This window comes from Microplitis mediator, chromosome 5, assembly GCF_029852145.1.
Source record: "Microplitis mediator isolate UGA2020A chromosome 5, iyMicMedi2.1, whole genome shotgun sequence".
NCBI lineage: Eukaryota > Metazoa > Arthropoda > Insecta > Hymenoptera > Braconidae > Microplitis > Microplitis mediator.
In genome coordinates this window covers 8,905,462-8,925,266 of record NC_079973.1, presented here as the reverse complement: position 1 = coordinate 8,925,266, position 19,805 = coordinate 8,905,462, and the positions used below count along the sequence as shown (strand labels likewise).

Sequence of the window (19,805 nt, the reverse complement as noted above, 5' to 3'; positions counted from 1 at the left end):
AGTCAATGGAATCCCATTCAAAAATTTTATCGGAATGAATCGATTCCAATGGGAAAATAATAACGATATATAAATGTTATTTTCCGATTGGAATCGATTCATTCCGGATCCCAATCGGGTTTCAATCGGAATTCTTAATCAGAGAAAGAATCTATGAATAGCTATTTAGAAAAAATATATAAATAAATTACTGAAGTACAGCTAAAGTGATTAAATTTTATTTTTTTTTATATCATATTCTCAGTACATAAATTGGATAAGTTTAATATTTCAAAGCAATCTCAGTATTTATGAGTTACGCATACAAAATATTTTTTTTATTTTCGATGAATTCTCGAGTTTCATTTGTGTCAACAATCCATTTAATTAGAGTTGATCGGACTTTCGATTAGCCAAGTTTTTTCATGAGATTCAATTGAACACATATGTTTATTTTTTTTACTACAATATTCAAGTTTCAATCTGTAATTTATTCTACTCTCAGTTGGTTCACGAACACAAGTGACAGAATCTTTACTTTTATTTTTATAAAAATTTAACCGAGTATATATAAAAACGTTGTTCCAATGAAAAGTATGTTTCTGTACTGACATCAAAAGATTTTTTATGTAACTACTCATTGTCCGTTGTCCCCCGCTCTTTCGATCTTCCCAATAATATGCATCTATGGTATCTATCGTTACAAGACTAATTTTCTTACTACTTATGACAATGTCTAGTGTTTTTAACGTTAGTAAATAATGAAAACTTGAATAACAATTAATAATGGTTAAATTAGTTAAAGATCGTTTGATGATATCGTCAATAACTTGGCTTGAATCTAAAACTTCTTTCTCATTTAAAATATTCATCATCATGTTTACAAGTTTTGAAACCAAAAAGTTATGGTTTGTATTAATTAATAATACACGGGCATCAATACCACCAATTTCCTTGTCATTATGATTAAATGGCAAAATGCATTGCGCAATTAACCGAGTTAATAATAAAGAATTCCCAGAAGCTGAACTTGCATTAATTTCAATAGTGTCATTGTTAGATAAACCATTTGGGAATAGAATATTATCCAAGTTCTGAAGAGTTGGCCGTGGTTGGATTCTTCCATAAAATTGTAATCCTGATTCAATTTTTAATCTTCGTGCCATACTTAAACTATAATAATAAATATGAATGAATGTATTATTGTTTCAGTGAAGACCATTCACAGACAGTCCTCCCTACTTTTCAAAAATTTTAAATGACTTTCAACTGTCATAACTGTTTTAAAATTTTATTAATTAATTAAAAAAAAATTAAAGCATTAATTGAAAAAAGGACAACGTAGAAGTAATTTCGCCGAGACAGAGAATTAAAAAAAAATCACTCACAGGTGATAATAATTGAGAGTTAAACAAAATTTTAATCAATAAAACTTGAAAATTCGAATTTTAAAATTGACATGAAGATTTTACTAAAATTTATTCAACAAATTTTGTTTAACTCCCAATTAATATCACCTGAGTAATTTTTTTTAAATTCTCTGTCTCGGCGAAATTACTTCTACGTTGTCCTTTTTTCAATTAATGCTTTAATTTTTTTTAAATTAATTAATAAAATTTTTAAACAGTTATGACAGTTGAAAGTCATTGCATATTTTTAAAAAGTGGTGGGCACTGTCTGAGAATACCCTCAAGAAATTGATAACAATAACATTGTCAAAATTGGCGCTATATCAAAAATTTCTAACCGAATCAGAAACCTACATGCTGAATTAGTAACACGGTGATCTTATTAATACATTTCAAATACAAAACGGTTTCTCTGTACAGCAACAAAAAGTAACAAGTGTTAATTAGTATTGTTGTTTGATTTTGATTGATTATAACGGAAATCACACATGATCACACAATATAGGTATGCATGGTCAAATTACCCCAATGGCTAATTTAACTGTAAATTTTCGTCAACTTGACTGAAATTTGCGGCTGGAATCGAACGACAACCCTGATAGCCACCTTATCCACAAGTTGACTTCAAGCTACTGCCGTATTCTGAAGTCAATTTAAAAGAGTGTTGGAGAGCAAGCAGTTTGGTTAAGTTGACAGTAAATTGTCTGTAAGTAGAATTCAATTTGACTACAAGTGTTACTGTCAGACAATGACGTCAAGTTAATTGAAAGTTTCACTTAAAATTGACGGATAGTTTTTCTGTCAAATTACATTCAGATGACGGCCGTAGATTTGCATCAACTTGCACGCAAGTTATCCACCCTAATAGCACAGTTTCCTTACAAAAGTTTCCTTGAATTTTTCGTCAAATGTCCGTCGACTTCGGACTTTTCCGTTTTTTACGACAATTTATATACAATTTGACGGAAATTTACTACCCGAATTAGAATGTAAATTCACTTCAAAAGTTAACTAGAAAAAATTTGTCCTCAATTTTAAGGCAAATTTTATGTCAATTTATTGTTAATTTGACTTGAAAAATTGTAAATTTTTTTTTACCCTCAAATTGTATGATACTGAAGTTGGCAGACGTCTGATAATTTTTGGATTTTTTTTTAGACGATAAAACATACAAAAAAATATTTAAAAAAAAATTGCACTTGTAGTTTTTTTAATTTTCTACATGTGCATATTTTTATTTTATTTTTTTGAAATTGATTTGTTGAAAAACAAAAATTCAAAAATTTTTAAATTTCTGCTAACTTCAGGATCATCAAATTGTAGACATTTTTAAGCGTAAATTTGCTTCCTATGTGAAATGGTAAGAATGAATAGTACTGACTTTGTTTTCTAGTAAAAATTTACCTCTAAATTGAGGAAAAATTAACCGTAAATTTTTCTTTTCGACTTTTACTGTTAATTTGTCTGCAAATTCGGGCAGTTTCAACATCAAATTACTGTCAATTTCAAGCTAAAGTGGCTATTGGAGTGCATATACTGTGTATTTATTTGACTTGTAAGCTATCATTAGTTTGATTTTTAACCACCAGACAGCGTGACCCATTTTGTCAGTTTCCACTTTAGGGATAAGTTGATAGTGTGAACGTAGCGACAATTAACAATTTAAAAATTTTTGAGTAAATAAATAAAGTGTAAGTACAATAAAAATAAAAAAATACGTAATTAAAAATTTGAAAAATTAGTACGCGCATTTTTTTAAATTTCATTATTTTTACACATTTACTTATAATTTATAAACTGTCACATGACTGCTACATTCACACTCATACGGCTGCCCAATTTCAAAACACAGGTGACAAATTTTTAAAAATCGATTATTAGTATTTTTACTTCCAGTGGAGTCTTGTGAACATGATTCGATGCATATTTTAGAAATTTTATTTTTGTCAGTTACTGTGTTCTGAAATTGGGCCGCCGACTGATGTTCCAAGTTGACGTAAATTTGCAGCCAAAATGGCGGCTAGGGACTTAACATCGAGATCCCAGGAACCGAATAGCAACCGAAGATACCCGAACATCATTTCACGATAATCTAACTATACATTGAATTTTATCTTGCGGAAGCAGGGATCGAGTCTTTTTTAGCGTGATTGCTCTACTGTTAACATGGGTAAGCCAGCACTTTGATAAATATTTTAATGTTTAACCGTTTTAATTACTTAAATTGTACAAAATATATTTATAATAACTAATTAATTGACTGAATTTTATCACACGATATTATAAATCTCAAATCACGCTCGCATTCACTTATTCAAACTTTATAGGTTAACTTCCGCCTTTTAATGTACATCATCTTATTTACACTTGCAAATTGTATACATATATGGATATATATATACATATACACACATACATACATATATATTTTTTAATTCTGAAGCAATTTGATTTAATTTAATCTTAATTAACGCACTTATTAATTTTTTAATCTGCATTCATAGGTAAGCCACGAGGTCTTCGCACTGCGAGAAAACACGTGAATCATCGGCGTGAGCAACGTTGGAATGATAAAGACTACAAAAAAGCTCACTTGGGAACTCGTTGGAAGGCCAATCCTTTCGGAGGAGCTTCTCATGCAAAAGGAATTGTTTTGGAAAAAGTGTAAGTATCTTTGTTCTCATAACGGCAGGTATCCATAAGTGATCCTCCCAACAATAAAACCCTACCCTATTGAAGTCAGCCGCATCATACCTACCTCGAAAATTCCCGCTTCAATAAAATATCCACCATCTCAAAATATCTACCATGATATAATCACTACCAGAAAAAAACACTACCAAGTTGCATTTATAAATAAATTCTACTGTTTAAAATCTCTATTATCAACTTTAGAATTTATATTTTACAGACAATGAATTTATTTTTAATTAATTGGGAAGATGTAGGAATATGACTCTATTATTTAAGACTAATTAATTTATGAGTAATTAGCATTTGGGATTTTAAAACTAAAACAATTCATAACTTTCTTCCCAAATAGTTTACTATCAGCTAACAAAAAAGTCGTGTTAATTATATTTTCTAACATGCGCACTAAACGCTCAAACAATATTGAGTAATTACCTATTAATTAATTAGCGCTGAATACTAAAATTATATTCCTAAATCTCAAATGATTTTCAGTTAATTAAAAATAAATTTATTGTCTGTAAAATATACATTCTAAAGTTGATGGTAGGGATTTCAAACGGCAGAGTTTATTCATAAATGCAACTTAGTAGTGTTTTTTGTCTGGTAGTGATTATATCATGGTAGATTTTGAGATGGTGGATATTTTATTGGAGCGGGAATTTTCTAGGTAGGTATGATGCGGTTAGCTTCAATTGAGTAGATTTTTATTTTTGGTAGGGTCACTTATGGCTGAGTCGTGTATATGCCCTCATAACTTTTACACTCGTTTACTATTCAGTCGTTGCCTGTAAAATTAATATACCATAACTTTGTTATCTTGTACAGGGGAGTTGAAGCTAAGCAGCCTAATTCCGCTATTCGCAAATGTGTTCGAGTGCAGTTGATTAAAAATGGAAAGAAAATAACAGCTTTTGTACCTCGCGATGGTTGTCTCAACAACATCGAAGAAAACGACGAAGTTTTGGTCGCTGGATTCGGACGTAAAGGTCACGCTGTTGGAGATATTCCCGGAGTTAGATTTAAAGTTATTAAAGTAGCGAATGTATCACTACTTGCATTGTACAAGGAAAAGAAAGAACGCCCAAGGTCGTAGGAATTAAAATGTATTTCTACTTATTCTAAATAATAATTTCCAATAAAAATATATTATTATTATTTGTTATTGAACATCCTAATCCTTACAAGATAATCATCACAATAATAATTATATCCAGTTGATAAGTACTTGTACTAAATAAATTTAAACACATTGTGGTAAGATGCAGTTAGAAGTTTTCTGTCTGATACTTTTTTGTGTAAGTCCTACAATCGTGAATTGAATTTATTTATTGCTGATTAACAATAGTTTACTTTGCTTTAGTCATAGATTTTAATATTTCAAGCAGTAATTATCAATAGTCACTATTATCACTAAATATCAACTTGAATTCCTTAACTAGAACGTGTTAAAAAATATGAGTGTGAATGGTAGCAGACAGACAAAATTAAAATTATTAATTAATAGAGTAAATAATTATTAAAATAAAATTTATAAAAAATGCACTTCTTAATTTCAAAATTTTTTAAATGCGCATTTTTAAAAATTTTATTTTAATAATTATTTACTCTATTAATTAATAATTTTAAATTTGTCTGATGTCTGCTACCATTCACACTTATTTAGAAAATTCGTATTAAAAATTAAAATATATAGAATTGGAAAACTAATGAGTAATTTCGTTTTTTTTTATTATTTGATCAGTAATTAAAACGCCCAAGTTCTTATAAGTGAAAATCCAGCGTTCGAGAACTGCCCTAATTAAAAAATCCTATTGCATCTGACTGAAACTCAATCAGAATTGCTCGGGAGCTTCCAAGTATCCGGTTGAATTTCAATCAGATATAATCGGAAAATAATAAATGTTTCATTTCGATTAAATATGATGAAAAAATTTTTATCGGAAAATAATTTATTTTCCGATTGAAATTTTTTAATCAAATTCAATCGGGAAGTAATAATTTTTTCCGATTTCTGATTCATTTTCAATCAGATTCATTTGGAACTTTCCGACTAATAACAATTAGAATTTTTCAATCGAATTTTCATTCAATCAGAGTTTTCATTCAGGACTGTCGCTTGTGGATAATGTTGGATTGTACTTTGATATGTAATTAACATCTTGAATGGTCGTTTTTCAGTAAGTTAATCAGGGTGGCCACAAACTGGGAATTATCAGGGAATTTAATGCAACCGGAAAATATCATGAAAATGACAGGGAATTTTGAAAAGTATCCGGGAATTTCTCAAAGGAAAATGATCGTACAAAAAAATCAAAAAAGGCAAGTTGCAGCTTTAAATGTCTAGTTTTCTGATCTAGTCTTAAATTTTTTTTAATTATGCACGGTCCTGGAGTAATTGTAAGAAAACCATAAAAAAAAAATTTTCAAAATTTTTGCTCGTCTTAAAAATGGTCCCCTGACTTGAATAAATATTTTTCGATAATTATGATTGGGTTTTTATTACTCCGGAACCTTGCATAGTAAAAAATTTGCAAGGCCAGAATCAGAAAACTAGTCACTTGAAGCTACAATTTGCCTTTTTTGTTTTTATCGTACAACCATTTTCCTTCGAGTCACAGCCTGTTGAAAATCAGTTAAAAAGTTGAAATTTTTTTAATATCTCTTAATTTTTGTGACTAGCGTATTTTGAATTTATTTTAATCACAAAATTTTTTATTAAATATTTTAACTTACATATTTTTAACATCAAATAATTAAAAGTAGATCACATTAACTTACTTTGTTGACTTTTTTTTGGTTTCTCGCATGATTTAATCATCAAATTTAATTATTGACAATGAAAATATAATCAAACCTTTGAATATTATGATAATACCAATAAAATTTCTGAATCAGGGAAAAATGTGGAAAGTTTACTGGAAAACCGGGAAAAATCAGGGAATTCTGAAATCATTTCTTTGTGGCCACTCTGGTTAATAGTTTGTCATTTATTATCATCGATAAAAATGTATTGATTTCTTTACTTTTGATTCTGATTTTTTAATCAATCTGCTAATAAAAAAAATTTATGAATGGTTACAAATTTATTAATCATCCGAAAAATTAATTTGTACTTGGCTTTGCACAAAGTTTTCAGACTGCTCTCTTATCAAAACTATGTGATAGGAAAAAACTGTTGAATCTAACATAAAAAATCCGGGCATCGATTGGCCCCGCGGGCCAGACCCAAAACCTCCCGCTGTTTTCGAGCTCAAGAAGCATTACGAGATCAACTTTTCGATTTATAATTTATTAAGAAATATCAATCCGTGGCAACTTATATTTATATTCTAGAAATTAAAACAATGGATTTTTATTTCTTCTAAATAATAATTTCCAATAAAAATGTATTATTATTCTTTATTGAACATTCTAATTTTTACAAAATATTTATTACGGAATAACAATTATATCTAGTCGAAGGTACAAAGCATTCTGGCATTTTAATATTTCTCACAACGTAATTTAGAGAGAATATCGATTTTAACAATGATGTTTTCAGTCATTAAATCTAATGAGCTTTTTTGCATATTCAATTGTGCCGGAACCTCATTACTGCATAGTTTTCTTCGTGCGTTTAAGACCTGAAAAATATAAATAATGATTTAAATTTACTAAATATAGATGTGATTCTATAAATTATTTTGTACTGTTGCCCACAAATTAATTAAGTTTTTATGGACTGGACTAATTTGAATTGAATGTGTAAGTTTTCAATGATTAAAGGAGAGTAACAACTTATATCAAAAATTTTTCTCAAAAAGAACAAAAGCTGTTACAGTACGGAGTTCAAAGATGACAGCCTACCCTAATTAAGAAATCTAATTTGAAATGATTTGAGATGACGTAACTCTTAATCATTTTGAATCATTCCAAATTATCTGAATTATTTTGCTTTCGAGTATAAATTTTGGAATTAATCATTTTAAATCATATTGAATTAAAAAATAACAAAACATTATTTTATGATTTAAAATTATTTGAAATGATTGAAACTCTCAAAACATTTCAAATTAAATTGAGTTAGAAAATTATATCGCAATTAATACTTTTTTCAATCGATAAAAAGTTATCTTAAGGGGGATAGCCACTGTGAGGATCGAAGAAATTGGTGATTTTCGGGAATTTTTTTGACTGGAATAATAAAGGAATTTGGGGATCGGGTTTTTTTTTGTTTTATAAAGTATACATTGAAGATAATTCTCCAAAATTTTTATTAAAAAATATCATGTTGTTACAAAGTTATAAACATTTTTGTGGTACACCACAAAAATTTCCCCCACCACGGTGTCATCTCTAACTCAAAAACGGATTATCAGAAACAAAAAAACCAAACGGCGTTGTAATGTGTATGCATGTGGTTATCGTTCCACGTAGGGAATTTTGAAAAAAAATGGCGACATATTAAAAATTTTTTCGTTTTTTTTATCATTTTTTTGGATTCAAACAGCCCTAAAAAATCTTAAAAATCAAAATTTTCCAAATCCCCAACGTGCAACTTTAGCTACTGAATAGACGAATACGGAAAAAAAAGTTGCGAATCGGTTCATATTTATGCAAATTACAGATGCCACCAGTTCAAAAAAAGTAGTTTCGAGAAAAACGCGTTTAAATGTCGATGCAACGGTCAGTTGACGCGCTGTCACAAAAATGACTATAACTTGAAAAATATTCGGAATTTTCATATAAAACTCTAGACACATATTTTTGAACATATACACTTTGATTTAATAAAAAAAAAAAAAAATTTTTTTTTTTAAATTTCACAGTGGCCATATCCTTCTTATGGTATTAGTCTGGTAACTCGCGCCGATTTTCAGAGGCCTTTTTTCAGAAAGAACAAACGAAAAGTTTTGAATTTTTAATATGTTTTTATTTACATCTTGAGGTAACAAAACGAAATTTTTTTGAAGAAACTAAATATATATTGTTCTATTATTATTATTGTTATTTTCACTTGAAGTTGGCACCTAAAAAAAAGCGCGAGGATGGTTAGGGTGATTTTGAATCTTTCGAACATCTTGAACTAAGTTTTTTTTTCAAACCCGCCATTTTCTTATTTTTCGATAAAATTTCATCATTGTAAATCCGACTGGAACGACATATCTATAGATTTAGTCTAATTAAGAATTTTTGATTTCAGATGTCCTCACGAGTGAAAATCACTCGGGCCATCCACGCGTTTTTTTTTGAGTTGCTACTTTAAAGTGATAATAATAATATTAATAAAACAATATTGAAGGTCTTCAAAAAAATTCTTTTGTTACCTTAAGATGAAAATTCAATTCAAAATTTTTCATTTTTTCTTTCTCAAAAAAAAAAAGGCTCAAAATTAAGTTATTCTGGGTTGTAAAAAGTATTAATTGCAATATTATTTTTTAATTCAATTCAATTTAACATGATTCGAGCATTCAAATTATTTTACATAATTCTAGATTGTCCGAGGAACCAGAAACTGCTTACAAAAATAAATTCCGAGTTTAAATTAATAAATAGAAATCGATGAAAAAATTTTTGCCGTATGTAAGATAAAAGTTTATTACAGAAAAAAAGTTACCTTATTTAAGTCTGGAAATTTCGTATTTATGTTGCCAACTAATATATCAGGTCCCTTTGTTTTTTCAAATGACATTTTAGGATTAATGCCATCTTCAAAGCTTTCGAAATTTTTGCTAAACTCCATCAAAGCACATGTCGGAATTTTTTTATTACCCTGGTTTTCAATTTTTCTATCATTATTTGTCTGATTTTCGTACATAAAATTCTCTAGTTTCTAAAATATCAAAAAAAAATTTTTGATTATATGATAAAATCAAACGTATAAACAATAAAATAAATTATCCTGAAGTTAGCAAACACTTAAAAGTTTTTGGATTTTTTTTCAACAAATCAATTCAAAAAAAAAAAAAAAAAATTTTAAAAACTACCCATATAACAATCTTATAGAAATCTTGCCCAAGTCTGCTCACCAATAAACTAGTTGAATCGTTTATTTGAGAAACCCCATAAGTCAAGAAAACAAAATTTTTCAGGAAACACAACAAAAATTTTTTTGGGAAAGCTTGACATTAAAATAATAAACAAATAATTGAATACAATAGTGTTAGCGTCTCTAAAAAAGATTCAAACAAGAAAAATTTAATTTTTTAACTGAAACTACTTAAAAAAATTATTTAAAGTTGATTGACTTATGGGGTTTCTCAACCAAACGGAAAAAAAAGTTATAAAATCATTGTTTTTTTAAATGTTTCCACTCAAATCATTTATTACACTGATAAAATGAAGTATTAAATATGTATTTGAACTCTGAAACTCAGAAATTACAAAAAATTATAATTAATTGAAACATTTTAATTAGTCATAACAGTCAACAATAAAACAACATTTGTAATTAATTACCCAAAAAAGCGCGAATTTAAAAAAAAAAAAACAAAATTATTTCTGTAAAACTAAATAAAACTGCATATGTTCAATTGAGTCATTGACTTATAGGATTTCTAGATTAAGTGAAATTGCTGTCACTCGGTTAATTTTTTTTTAAACTCTGATTTGATGCATATTTTGATTGATATCTATGAAGGGACATCCAAAGAACCCAAAAATGCAAAAAACACAATTCCGTAAAAAACATAACTTATGGGGTTTCTCAAATAAACGATTCAGTTGTCTACGTCTTTAAATAACTATAGATCCTACTGCAGTCACTGGTTTAAATTGTAAACAAGTTTTAAATTGCAAATCTTGTATAAGACTCAAGAAAAAACTTTGCGTTATGTTGTACATAAAGAATTGTGCAAGAATATTTAAGATATTTTACTCAAGATACAATAGTACAGTGACTTAAGCTATTCTTGCACCAGAAATTACTTGCATATACTAACGCTTATCTTGCGGGAGATCTGCTCCAGAAGTGTCATATTGCAGTATCTGCCTCTGTCACTTTATTCCTTCTATTGGCATACGATACAGGACCTGGGACAACGTAACAGCCTTGCTTAAAAAATCCGATAGATTCTTATAGCTTTATGTACAAGGCCCTATACTGAACTAAAGCACTTCTCATAGAACTCATTCATTCTCATAAAATCTCTGTGGGAATTTATGAGAACCTATCGGATTCTATGAGATTTTCTAAACAGGGAGAGATAGAAGTGAGTACATAGATAGTGTGATATGACACTTTTGGAGCAGATCTGCCGAAAGATATGCGTTAGTGTCTGCAAGTAATTTCTGTTGCAAGACTCGGTCAAGATACGCGTAAGTAACTTTACTAACACATCTTGAGCAAGACATCTTCAATGTCCTTTTGTACAATATCATGTACAAGTCCTACAACAATCGTCTTAGAATCTTGTATTAATTTTTGTGACAGATTGATAGGTATATAAAGACGTAGACCTAGGGGTCTTCCCCAAGATACTCTCATAAAAATAGTACAAGACTACTACAAGATTATCTTGTGTACGTAATCTTGGCCAAGTCTATGTAGTATCTATCAAAAGATTCTTGTAATCAATGCCTTGACCTGCAATTTGCTATGGAAATTGTTACATGGATATAGGTGTGATTTCAAAAAATAATTTTTCAATTATTTCTCGTTTTTAAAAAATTTGAAGAATTATTAGACGTCGGCTAACTCTAGTATCATTAGAAAAAATAATTACTTTTTTTATGGGTTCTGTGTGAAATTTACATTGATCTTTACCACCTTCTTGAATATTTTTTAAATACTGTTTAACTTGATCAACTTTGAGATTTTTATTTATATTATAAGATAATGGAATAAGATGTAGTTGGTTAACAAAATACTTTTCAGCAAGATTCCATATTGATCCAGGTAAAACATCTATTTCCGAGTGTAATACATTTATGATGTAAGCAGTTAAACTAACTAAAGTATCTAATTGATTTTTTAATTGACACTGACCCTGCAACAAATAAACATTTTTTAATTTTTTATTGATAATGGAAACAGTAGATGTATAAAAATTATACATTGTTATAAAAAACATATAGAAACTGTGCATATAAAGACTTTAAAAAGTTCTCCGTATGCATTTCTTCTATCGATATTGAATTTTTTTTATTTAAAAATAAAAAAATAATAGACGCACACAGAAAAAAAGGATTTCTTGGTGCGAGAGATATTTGCATTATTAATTGAAGACAAAAATTTTTTTAGGACTATAAAATTTATTGGTTAAAGAAAATTTTTATCGTCACAAAACATGGTGACCACAAAGAAATGATTTCGAAATTCCCTGATATTTCCCGGTTTTCCAATAAACTTTCCAAATTTTTCCCTGATCCAGAAATTTTATTGTTATCATGATATTCAAAGGTTTGATTATATTTTCATTGTCAATAATTAAATTTGATGATTAAATCATCCGAGAAACCAAAAAAAAAAGTCATTAAAGAAAATTAATGTGATCTACTTTTAATTATTTGATGTTAAAAATGTGGAAGTTAAAATATTTAATAAGAAAAAATCCTTTTTTTCTGAGTAGGTCTATTGCTTTCACTATTATAGTGATTTTGATTATGTTCGTAAATTTTATATATGGAAATCTTATCGTGTCCGAACAATAATTTTAAGTATAATTAAAATCGCAGGGAGAAGGACAAAAAAACATTAGGATCTGAAGATTGATAAATGTTGGAGGTTTTGTCATTTTCATTATGACTCCATCAGCAACTGAAAACGTACAATGAACAATAATATAACATTGAACAGGTTTATAATTTCAAATATTTTAACGAGTTTTTATATAGATACCTCAATCACTCAAATTCTATCGTCTAAATAATATGATAAAAACTATTAATTTCAATTTTTTGATCTTGGCTATGTTTCATTTATACTTTTTAATAATTATTTAAGAAGAATTATTGCTATGACATTATACTGTTATTAAAATTAATAGTTTTCATCACCATATTATTTAGACGATAGAATTTGAGTAATTGAGGTATGTGCATAAAAACTTGCTAAAATGTTTAAAATTATAGAGCTGTTCAATGTTGTATTATTGTTCATTATATTTTTTAAACTTCCCGCTAAGAAAATTGAAAATTTTCAAAAATTCGGGAAGTTATTAGTTTCGGTCCGATTTTCGAAAATCGAATTTCTGTCAAATCTTGACGTTTTGAGGTTCTAAAAAGCTATTCTGATTAATTTCAAGATGATGTCCGAGTGTATGTACGTACGTATGTAAATATTCTGTAATTTTTGAACGGATGAACCGATTTTAATCGACAAGATGGGATTCAGCGCGGCTTGATAAATGCTATAAACTGTGAAAATTTGAGTTTAATCGGTAGGGTGTGTTCGGAGATATTTCAAAAATAAAATTTTTTCAAAAACTTTTTTTTTTGGGAAACTATTAATTCGCTGGATGGATTGATTCCAAAATTTGATCAGCTCTAAAACTTTATAAGCCGCGTCGAATGCCACCTCAACCATCAAAATCAATTTATTTGTTCGAGAGAAACCGTTAACGAAGGAATTAAAAAAAAAAAATTTTTTATTAGTTTCTTTGAAATTTCTCAAAAAATTTACTTCGTAAAAAAAAATTTTTAAGCCGGAGTAGCTGTGGAAGTAATTTTTTAGTTATAGCGTAAGCAATTCACGGAAGAGCGTTCCAGAATTGAATATGTTATCTTATCACCACGTAACTATAAAAATATAAAAAAAAATAGATGGATAGGTTGGTAATTAACTGTAATTTAGTTTAAAATATTAATGTATTGTATTAAATCACACTTTATTATTAAAATGTGAGTGTCAATAACTAGGCTCCATTTTATAGGTATGTTACAGTTATTGACCCTCAAATTCAATCATGATTTTTAATATTGGTGATAATTTGTTTGTTTACGTGAATATTTATACTAAGGGGGGAAAGGGGTCTGATACAAAAAAAGGAGGATATTTTTGTGATATTTTTTTCAGAGTAACTTCTTTTATTAAAATTCTTGAAATTCGTGACATCATGAAGCATCATTCCGAGAATATTCTGCTAAATTTTCTAAAAAAATATTGAAAAATAAGCCGATGGTAGTGGGGAGAACCGAGTCACCTCAGAAAAAGTCTCCATGCCGTAGGCAGGATAACTCATCACTGCCTCATTTGAAATCAAAAAACCAAAAAGATTTCTTTAGTAGGGTAAGAGCACCAGTACCCAGCCCCTGACCAGTAGCCAGCTGGTCATATACTTAAAATGGCTCAAAATATATAATTTAACATAAAGTAGCTGGCTACTGGTTTGGGGCTGCATACTGGTGCTCTTACCCGACATAATTTTATTTTGGATTTGAACGAAGGAATAAACAAAGTATTCATTTTTGAATTTTTGGGAAAGGTGCAATCAAAAAACTCTGATTTTTGCCAAAAATTGCCCCTTTTCTTTAATTAAAAAATAGGTAATTATTGAAAAAAAAAGTCCTTCATTTAAATCTAAGACAAACTTATGTACTAAAGAATTCCTTTTGGTTTTTTGAATTCAGATGAGGCAGTCATGAGTTATCCTGCCTACGGCATGGACACTTTTTTTTTAAGTGATTCGGTTCTCCCCACTACCACTGGCTTATTTTTAAATATTTTTTTATGAAAATTTATCAGAATATTCTTGGAATGATGCTTCATGATGTCACAAATTTTAAGAATTTTAACAAAGAAGGTACTCTGAAAAAAAAATCACAAAAATATCCTCTTTTTTTTTTTATTCTCAGACCCCTTTGCTTCCTTAATATTTTAAAACATAATTTGAATTACGTCTGAGAAAAACCTGTGTTGTATTTTTAATAAATATTTAATTTCTTTTAAAACGAAAAATTTTAGTTTATAAAACTTAATATCACGTTACCTAATAAATAATAAATCATTTTAATATAAATATCAGTGTCAAAAATTACAGCACAGGAAATCCGAATGTCAGAAACTAGGTCTTCAAACATCACTTTTTGAAACATTAATTTAAATTATTAATTAGCTCCAAATAATTATTTTGCGCTTATGATCTTATTCAAAAATTCAAAGCATTTGTATTATATAAAATACTACTCATTTAACTGGAATATTATCTATATTATTAAGAGAATAAGGAAAATTTGGTTCCCGCCATGTCTATATGATAGAATTGGTTAATGTTATTGAAATTGGTATGATTAGATAGGTTTTGACTTTAATTTGTGCCTTCACATAGAATAAACTCTTTTTAATTGCCAAGTATTGAGATAAAGAGATTTATCTATATCATTCGAATTACATTTGAATTACGCGAGAAAAAAGACGATCGTATTTATTTTCTTCAAATAAACTAATACTTTAATTATTCTGTTAATAAATATGACTGAATGTCACTGAATATATAGTTATATCATTTATATCGCGTTACTTATTCCAAAATGACAGATTTTTATCCTCCCTTTTGGTTTTAGGAATCTTCTCAAAGTCAAAAAAGTGTGCATAGAAAAAAAAAGGATTCATTGACACAAAAAATCTTTACTCGCCTAAGAAAATTTTTACTTACCTCAAGAAATTTTTTGCATTGTGAATTGAAAACAACAATTTATTTAGAACTAGAAAAAATTACTGAGTGCAAGGAATTATTTCTTGACCAAAAAAATCTTTTCTCGCCCCAAGAAAATTCTTGTATTTAATTGATAATGCATAAAATTTCTTGGTGCAAATTAAAATTTTGTTGTGACGAGAAATCTTTTTTTTCTGCGTATTTTTTTTTATAAATTTAGTAGCGATATTTAGGCAGTCACGTAGTGACTGCAGGTTGCTCGTATAAGTTATTATAGAATAACATCAGCTGTCACTCTTAAAGTTTCAGAAACAGGGTCCTTTACCCTAGTAATTTTTTAACTATAAGACGTAGACCATACCCGTAATGCTTCTTCACTTGTGCAAATGCCTGATTGAGAATACCAATTGATAAGAAATCCTAAAAATTAAGTATTCCAAATTAAATAAACGATACTGGATTTTTTAGGCAAATTTAGTATAAAAAATTTACTTTCGTCAAGCGCAAGTGTACTCGGTGTATTCGTCTCTTCCGCCTCTTGAGTGTTATTTAAACTTTTGTGTCCTAAATTATTAATTTTATTTATACCTTGTATGTAAAGCCACCGTAACAATAAAAGTCTATTATTTTCACTGAGAATACAGGTCTTAAAATTTTGAACATCAACCTGAGCTATTCCAGGATATCGCACTAAAACCAAAGCATCATAGAGCAGTGTTATGACTTTGTTGTAATTGTCCATTGCAAAGCATAATCAAAACGTTTTAAAAAATGAGAGATACATATTGTTGTATTTATTGTTTTTAGAAGAATTTAAACTCGGCTTTTTGTTGACAGTCAGCCAGTGTTGGAAATTTGGAGAGATAAAAAAATTTTCAAGTTAACTTCAAACTACTGACGTATTCTAAAGCCAACTTAAAGGAAAGTGTTGGAGAGCAAGCAGTTACCTTTAAATTGACAGTAAATTGTCTGTAAGTGAAATTCAATTTGACTGCAAGTGTTACTGTCAGACAATGACGGCAAGTTTTCCTGTTAAATTACATTCAGATGACGCCGTAGATTTGCATCAACTTGCACGCAAGTATTATAATTTCTCTACTAGTATAGTTGTAAAAAAATTTTTATAAGATAATTTTTAATTTACAATATTCTTGTTTTTTAGTACTTGAAAAAGTTGGGAAACCAACGAAACGTTGTATGATGGTCATAATTAAGGCCAAGATTTTTACCTTAATTAAAAATTATGACAATTAATAATTAATGATGTCCAATTTTTTTTTTTGATATTACGGCAAAAATCTTGGTTGTATAGAATAATTTTTCACGTAAAAGTTATTCAAAATTCAATTTTCTAAAAAAAATGTCTCTTTTAATTTTTTTATACGACCAATATTTTCACCGTAATTTCAAAATTAAGATTTTCGTAATTAACAAAAATTTGAATCATTCATTATGAATCTTAATTTTTAAATTACGGTTAAAATATTGGTTGTATAAGAAAGTCATAAGAGACATTTTTTTAGAAAATTGAATTTCCTACCACTTTTATTTAAAAACTTTTTTTATAAGACCAATATTTTCGCTGGAATATTAAACATTTGAACCATTAATTCCAAAATTAAGGCAAAAATCTTGTCCCTAATCATAATAAACATTAATCAATACCAACTAATATATCCTTGTAACTGTCATTGAATTAATAATTATTATTGAAATGGATATGAATCAACGTAATGATCCTGAAGTTAGCAGACAATTAAAAATTTTAGGATTTTATTTTGAACAATTAAATTTGAAGAAAAAAAGAAACTGAAAAAATGCACATGTAGAAAATTCAAAAGACTATAAGTGCAATTTTTTTTTTTTTATAATTTATCGTTTTTTAAAAAATCCAAAAATTATCAGACGTCGGCTAATTTCAGTATCACATCAACGTAATGCTAATATTGACAGCAAAGTAAAGTAAACTAATTGCATAGCAACTTCTTGCAGTCAACTCTTTGTCAAGTTGTCACTGTCGATTTCCGTAAACTTTCCGTTTTGTTCCCCGTCTGGGAATGTTCATTATTATAGTTTAAAACTAAAGTTGCTTTTTTAGCGATATTTTTTATTATAAGTATTCTAATCAAAGTTCTTATTAGGACTTCCTTATGGCAGCCATCAAAGAAATATTAGTCTAATGAAAGTGGTTATATGCTAAATTTATAAACATTTGAACAAAAACTTTATTTCAACACCAACTTTTCCTCAGTTAATAATGTGTAAATTTATTATTCATTCAAATAAATGTTTTTGTTATAAATTCAATTAACAACAAAAATTTAAATTATTTAACAACTAATTATCAAGTTCCTACAAGGTAATAATTATTTGCATTGTCATTTTTGCTAACCTGAAGTCATAACATTTTAACATTAACTAATTTAATGGATTGCAGTTCAAGTTTCCATTGTGCCAGTAGTTTTTGTTTAGAATATTATGCATATATGTGGGTCAGTCCACGAAATAAAATTTACTTTCAACATCAACATCACCAGTCTCAAACTTTTGAGTCTGTTGAAAAATTAAATTAAAAAAAACTTATTTTTGTCACAATTATAAGGATTTTAACAATTTAAAAATTGTCACGATTGTACATCTATTTTTACAGATTGTTTATTGATCATGTCATTAACAAATCAGGGACTTAGACCTTACACTAAAAGAAAAGAAATTTAAATACAAGTTATTATTTATCTTGTTTCGATAAATACTCAAAATAAGTCATTTTTTTATAAAATTAAATTGAGTTCTTATTTTAAGAAAACTATTGCGATAAGGTAAAAGCCCCTATACCCGCTCACTTTTCATTGGAGTGAGAGTAAATCGCTCAATATAAATGATTAAATAAAATGAAAAACCATATTTTTTTTATAGTTACTTTTTGAAGTTGTAAGTATTAGAATAAAATTTAAGTTTGAAGAATAATGTTGATAATTAATTTTTGAAATAAGGTCCTTGAGTGTACCTATAGTCGCTCACTCAAAGTTGTGATATGCCCCCTGATTAAAAATACTCATTGAAAAGTATTGAAAATTATTTCCATTCTTTTCAATCCATACGGAGATTTTGAAAAATATTAAATGGAATTGAAATTTCGATCATTTGAATACTTTCTAATTCTTACAATGGAATTCAAAAGTATTGAAAAGAATTCAATCTTTCATTATTTTAGAAAAAGATTTAGAAAGATTGGAAAATGTCAATTCATTTTAATTTATTTCAATTCAAGTCATAACTCGAAATATGGAACTATTTTAGTATTGAGAAAGATTCAGAAAAATTGAAAATTCTCAATTTCTTTAAATTCTTTTCAATCCTACACTCGATCCAAGATATAGAACTGTTTTGGTATTGGGGGAAATTCAGAAAGATTAAAAACTGTCAATTCATTTTAATTTTTTCAATCCCACACGTGACTCGAAATGTGAAATTATTTTGTTATTGAGAAGTATTCAGAAAGATTGAAAATGTCAATTCATTTGAATCTTTTTCAATCCAACTCTTAACCCAAATATGGAACTATTTTGGTATTGAGGAAGATTTAGAAAGATTGAAAATTATCAATTTATTCGAATTTTTTTCAATGCTACTCGAAACCCTAAAATTCAAAACTTTTTTGTTATTGACGAGGATTCAGAAAGATTAAAAATATCAATTTATTTGGATCTTTTTGAATTCTTTGGAAGTTTAGAAATTCTTATATTATTTTTAGATTCAATATAATTGAAAAGTATTAATTCTATGTCCAGATGAAAACCTTGTAGAATAGGATTTATTCACAAGTATTAAATTCTCAGCTTTTTCAATACTTTTCAATGAATATTTTTAATCAGGGTCATTACTCTATCAACACATGGCCCTACAGTCACTCAAAGACAATATCAATCAAACCATGATAAGTTTATTGATTTGCAAAATAATTTATAAATTATATTACTTTATTTTTTCATAACATGAAGTTTCATGGATTTCAAAAATATATTTAATAAAATATAGTTATAAAAATTTTTAAAAAATTTGACGTAGCATAAATTTAATCTAACGAATGAACTTCAAAGTAAAAAATGCCTGGTTGAGCGCGATTTGGAAAACAGTCACAATTTAAATT

The 19,805-nt window shown here is 28.0% G+C and overlaps 4 protein-coding genes across 5 annotated transcripts in view; 2 read left to right on the top strand and 2 right to left on the bottom strand.

The window, feature by feature from the left end:
• Positions 1 to 179: 179 nt before the first annotated feature.
• Positions 180 to 1,918, bottom strand: LOC130667929 (DNA repair protein XRCC2-like). Of its 2 annotated transcripts, none has more exons than XM_057469866.1 (2): positions 1,727 to 1,918; positions 180 to 1,152 (listed from the first exon to the last, which is right to left on the bottom strand). In XM_057469866.1, exon 2 carries the CDS (start codon positions 1,143 to 1,145, stop codon positions 363 to 365), a length of 783 nt encoding a protein of 260 aa, XP_057325849.1. In that variant the 5' UTR covers positions 1,146 to 1,152; positions 1,727 to 1,918; the 3' UTR covers positions 180 to 362. The 2 variants fall into 2 exon arrangements, with proteins under 2 accessions (XP_057325849.1, XP_057325848.1); XM_057469865.1 differs by having other exon boundaries at positions 1,743 to 1,917.
• Positions 1,919 to 3,415: 1,497 nt separating this feature from the next.
• On the top strand, positions 3,416 to 5,226 carry LOC130668436 (40S ribosomal protein S23). The gene is made up of 3 exons (XM_057470734.1): positions 3,416 to 3,558; positions 3,893 to 4,052; positions 4,908 to 5,226. Exons 1-3 carry the CDS (start codon positions 3,555 to 3,557, stop codon positions 5,173 to 5,175), a joined length of 432 nt encoding a protein of 143 aa, XP_057326717.1. The 5' UTR covers positions 3,416 to 3,554; the 3' UTR covers positions 5,176 to 5,226.
• Positions 5,227 to 7,492: 2,266 nt separating this feature from the next.
• Positions 7,493 to 16,572, bottom strand: LOC130668419 (uncharacterized). Its single transcript, XM_057470708.1, has 5 exons — positions 16,148 to 16,572; positions 16,017 to 16,075; positions 11,786 to 12,049; positions 9,679 to 9,894; positions 7,493 to 7,705 (listed from the first exon to the last, which is right to left on the bottom strand). The coding sequence occupies exons 1-5, from the start codon at positions 16,395 to 16,397 to the stop codon at positions 7,565 to 7,567; spliced, it is 930 nt and encodes a 309-aa protein (XP_057326691.1). The 5' UTR covers positions 16,398 to 16,572; the 3' UTR covers positions 7,493 to 7,564.
• A 1,152-nt stretch (positions 16,573 to 17,724) lies between these two features.
• The window catches only part of LOC130667590 (GTPase-activating protein and VPS9 domain-containing protein 1), a 28,859-nt gene continuing 26,778 nt past the window's right edge, over positions 17,725 to 19,805 (top strand). The window contains exon 1 of the mRNA XM_057469255.1: positions 17,725 to 18,014. The gene's annotated coding sequence lies outside the window, so the exon portion shown is untranslated. The remainder of the gene's footprint in view (positions 18,015 to 19,805) is intronic.